This window comes from Oncorhynchus masou, chromosome 29, assembly GCF_036934945.1.
Source record: "Oncorhynchus masou masou isolate Uvic2021 chromosome 29, UVic_Omas_1.1, whole genome shotgun sequence".
Lineage (NCBI taxonomy): Eukaryota > Metazoa > Chordata > Actinopteri > Salmoniformes > Salmonidae > Oncorhynchus > Oncorhynchus masou.
Genome location: NC_088240.1, coordinates 93,854,303 through 93,859,302, shown reverse-complemented (window position 1 = coordinate 93,859,302; position 5,000 = coordinate 93,854,303). Strand labels below are relative to the sequence as shown.

Genomic DNA, 5,000 nt, shown 5'->3' with positions numbered 1-5,000 from the left:
AATGTAGTTGTAATATACAGTAAATCTGGTTATAACCACCTAATGTAGTTATAATATACAGTAAATCTGGTTATAACCCTTACCCACCTAATGTAGTTATAATAATCAGTAAATCTGGTTATAACCACCTAATGTAGTTATAATATACAGTAAATCTGGTTATAACCCTTACCCACCTAATGTAGTTATAATATACAGTAAATCTGGTTATAACCACCTAATGTAGTTATAATATACAGTAAATCTGGTTATAACCCTTACCCACCTAATGTAGTTATAATATACAGTAAATCTGGTTATAACCACCTAATGTAGATATAATATACAGTAAATCTGGTTATAACCACCTAATGTAGTTATAATATACAGTAAACCTGGTTATAACCCTTACCCACCTAATGTAGTTATAATATACAGTAAATCTGGTTATAACCACCTAATGTAGTTATAATATACAGTAAATCTGGTTATAACCACCTAATGTAGATATAATATACAGTAAATCTGGTTATAACCACCTAATGTAGTTATAATATACAGTAAATCTGGTTATAACTCTTACCCACCTAATGTAGTTATAATATACAGTAAATCTGGTTATAACCACCGAATGTAGTTATAATATACAGTAAATCTGGTTATAACCCTTACCCACCTGTGGTTGGAGTAAAAGTGAGAAGTTAGGGCTAGTCTAATGCAGAAAAGAACAGGAAGTTGAATTGAGCACCACAGGGAAAAGACCTAAAGTCGGCATTGCACTACAAAGGATTTCTAGTAGAAGATGAAGAGGAAGAAGGAGAAGAATATAAAAAGAAATGCCATTTAGCAGACACTTTTATCCAGAGTGACTAACACTCATCCTAAATACATTTTACGTGTAGAAGAAAAATAAGGAGAAGAAGATGAAGAAGGAGGAGAAGAAGAAGGAGAAGGAGAAGAAGAAGGAGGAGAAGAAGAAGGAGAAGGAGGAGAAGAAGGAGAAGGAGAAGAAGGAGAAGAAGAAGGAGAAGAAGGAGAAGAAGGAGAAGGAGAAGAAGGAGAAGAAGGAGAAGAAGAAGGAGAAGAAGGAGAAGAAGAATAAGAAGGAGAAGAAGGAGAAGGAGAAGAAGGAGAAGAAGAAGGAGAAGAAGGAGAAGAAGAAGAAGGAGAAGAAGAAGAAGAAGGAGAAGAAGAAGGAGAAGGAGAAGAAGGAGAAGAAGAAGGAGAAGGAGAAGAAGGAGAAGAAGAAGGAGAAGAAGAAGAAGGAGAAGAAGGAGAAGAAGAAGAAGGAGGAGAAGGAGAAGGAGAAGAAGAAGGAGGAGAAGGAGAAGGAGAAGAAGAAGAAGGAGAAGAAGAATAAGAAGGAGGAGAAGAAGGAGGAGGAGTAGAAGGAAAAGGAGAAGAAGAAGAAGAAGGAGAAGAAGAAGGAGAAGAAGGAGAAGAAGAAGAAGGAGGAGAAGGAGAAGGAGAAGAAGAAGGATAAGAAGAAGAAGAAGAAGAAGAAGGAGAAGAAGAAGAAGAAGAAGGAGAAGAAGAAGTAGGAGAATAAGAAGAAGAAGGAGAAGAAGAATAAGAAGGAGAAGGAGAAGAAGAAGAAGAAGAAGAAGAAGAAGAAGAAGAAGAAGAAGAAGAAGAAGAAGAAGAAGAAGAAGAAGAAGAAGAAGAAGGAGAAGAAGAAAAATAAGTAGGAGAAGAAGAAGAAGAAGGGCAAGAAGAAGAAGAAGAAAAAAAAGATGAAGAAGAAGGAAACGGAGGAGATGAAGGGAGGAGAATAAGAAAAATAATTAGAGGAAGGAGAAGGAGAAGAAGAAGCAGAAGGAGAAGGAGAAGAAGAAGGAGAAGAACAACAACAAAACAACATCAACAACCAGACAGGTGTCCAGACCTGCAGGTCCAGCTCGATGGGTAGGGGTTCAGTGTTGTGGTTGAGGTTGTTGGCGTGCGTTGAGCTGCTGTCTGATCCATCGTCGTCCATCATGATGCTGCAGTCCAGACCTATTTATTGATTGAAACACTTATTGATTGTTTGAATCTATTGGATAGTAAAATCACATACAAAGCCAGTCACTCCTGACAGAAACAACGTAATGTATTTAAAACAATTATCCAGGATTAACACACTAAAACCTGAAGGCTCATTTTCATGATTGAGTTGAATATTGATCTCATGACTAATTGATTGAGTTGATTATTGATCTCATGACTGATTGACTGAGTTGATGACAGACTGATTGATCTCATGATTATTTTATTAAGTTGATTATTGATCTCATGACTGATTGATTGAGTTGATTATTGATCTCATGACTGATTGATTGAGTTGATGACAGACTGATTGATCTCATGATTATTTTATTAAGTTGATTATTGATCTCATGACTGATTGACTGAGTTGATGACAGACTGATTGATCTCATGATTATTTTATTAAGTTGATTATTGATCTCATGACTGATTGATTGAGTTGATTATTGATCTCATGACTGATTGAGTTGATGACAGACTGATTGATCTCATGATCTCATGATTGAGTTTATAACAGATTGATTGATCTCATGATTATTTTATTAAGTTGATTATTGATCTCATGACTGATTGATTGAGTTGATGACAGACTGATTGATCTCATGATTGAGTTTATAACAGATTGATTGATCTCATGATTATTTTATTAAGTTGATTATTGATCTCATGACTGATTGATTGAGTTGATGACAGACTGATTGATCTCATGATTATTTTATTAAGTTGATTATTGATCTCATGACTGATTGATTGAGTTGATTATTGATCTCATGACTGATTGACTGAGTTGATTATTTATCTCATGACTGATTGATTGAGTTGATTATTGATCTCATGACTGATTGATTGAGTTGATTATTGATCTCATGACTGATTGATTGAGTTGATTATTGATCTCATGACTGATTGACTGAGTTGATTATTCTTCTCATGACTGATTGATTGAGTTGATTATTGATCTCATGACTGATTGATTGAGTTGATTATTGATCTCATGACTGATTGATTGAGTTGATTATTGATCTCATGACTGATTGATTGAGTTGATTATTGATCTAATGACTGATTGACTGAGTTGATTATTGATCTCATGACTGATTGATTGAGTTGATTATTGATCTCATGACTGATTGATTGAGTTGATTATTGATCTCATGACTGATTGATTGAGTTGATTATTGATCTCATGACTGATTGACTGAGTTGATTATTGATCTCATGACTGATTGATTGAGTTGATTATTGATCTCATGACTGATTGATTGAGTTGATTATTGATCTCATGACTGATTGATTGAGTTGATTATTGATCTCATGACTGATTGATTGAGTTGATTATTGATCTCATGACTGATTGATTGAGTTGATTATTGATCTCATGACTGATTGATTGAGTTGATTATTGATCTCATGACTGATTGATTGAGTTGATTATTGATCTCATGACTGATTGATTGAGTTGATGGCAGACTGATTTATTCCATTGTGGTCGTTCTCACCTTTGCCTTTGTGTTTGGACTTCTTGTTGTCCCACTGTTCCTGGCTGAGTTTGCGATGGCGTTGGACTCGGTACCAGTAGAACATAGTGATGACTACTACCACTAGGACCAGTAAGGGCAACAGGCTGATCAGGACGATCGATACCACCGGGGACTCGAAGGTCGGGCCAACCACTGGAGAGAGGAGATAGAGAATGTAATACATGTATCACTAGCCACTTTAACTATGCCACTTTGTTTACATACTCATCTCATATGTATATACTGTACTCGATACCATCTACTGAATCTTGCCTATGCGGCTCTGCACCATCACTCATTCATATCTTTATGTACATATTCTTTATCCCCTTACACTGTGTATAAGAAATTACATTAACATCTGCTAACCATGTGTATGTGACAAATAAAATTAGATTTTGATTTGATTTGGTGTGAGGCTACATGTCCAGTACGCGAGACAGAGTGAGACATAGTGGTCCAGTGTAAAACGAGGACATGATGTTCCCCAGAACTAGGAGGAGAAAAAGGTCAGAGCTCTTTGATAAAGTTGCGTTGCATTGTGTGTCACAGATAGAAAAGTTCCAACACCTTTGTTTTACTTGTTACAGATTAAAATGCAGATTTTATAAAACGCTACAGTCTGGTGACGTCTGGTGACGTTCACTCTTAAATGTCACAGGGATAGTAGTGTTTATATGTAAAGATATGAGTAGAGGTCAGATATGAATATTCAGATATGAATAGAGGTCAGATATGAATAGAGGTCAGATATGAATAGAGGTCAGATATGAATAGAGGTCAGATATGAATAGAGGTCAGATATGAATAGAGTTCAGATATGAATAGAGGTCAGATATGAATAGAGGTCAGATATGAATAGAGGTCAGATATGAATATTCAGATATGAATAGAGGTCAGATATGAATAGAGTTCAGATATGAATAGAGGTCAGATATGAATAGAGTTCAGATATGAGTAGAGGTCAGATATGAATATTCAGATATGAATAGAGGTCAGATATGAATAGAGTTCAGATATGAATAGAGGTCAGATATGAATAGAGTTCAGATATGAAAAGAGGTCAGATATGAATAGAGGTCAGATATGAATAGAGTTCAGATATGAATAGAGGTCAGATATGAATAGAGTTCAGATATGAGTAGAGGTCAGATATGAATAGAGGTCAGATATGAATAGAGGTCAGATATGAATAGAGTTCAGATATGAATATTCAGATATGAATAGAGTTCAGATATGAGTAGAGGTCAGATATGAATATTCAGATATGAATAGAGGTCAGATATGAATAGAGTTCAGATATGAATAGAGGTCAGATATTAATAGAGGCCAGATATTAATAGAGTTCAGATATGAAAAGAGGTCAGATATGAATAGAGGTCAGATATGAATAGAGACATTCTATCCTTGACCCTCCATATACCTCTGTGTTCTCTAGGAGGTGGAGAGGGCCCTGCCACCTAACAAGAATAGAAT

General features: G+C 35.5%; 1 protein-coding gene across 1 annotated transcript in view; it reads right to left on the bottom strand.

The window, feature by feature from the left end:
• Positions 1-5,000, bottom strand: part of tgfbr2b (transforming growth factor beta receptor 2b) — a 79,136-nt gene that overhangs the window by 26,955 nt on the left and 47,181 nt on the right. The window contains exons 4-5 of the mRNA XM_064946894.1: positions 3,504-3,677; positions 1,865-1,974 (exon numbers count right to left, since the gene is read on the bottom strand). Coding sequence (XP_064802966.1) covers positions 1,865-1,974; positions 3,504-3,677 — 284 coding nt within the window. The remainder of the gene's footprint in view (positions 1-1,864; positions 1,975-3,503; positions 3,678-5,000) is intronic.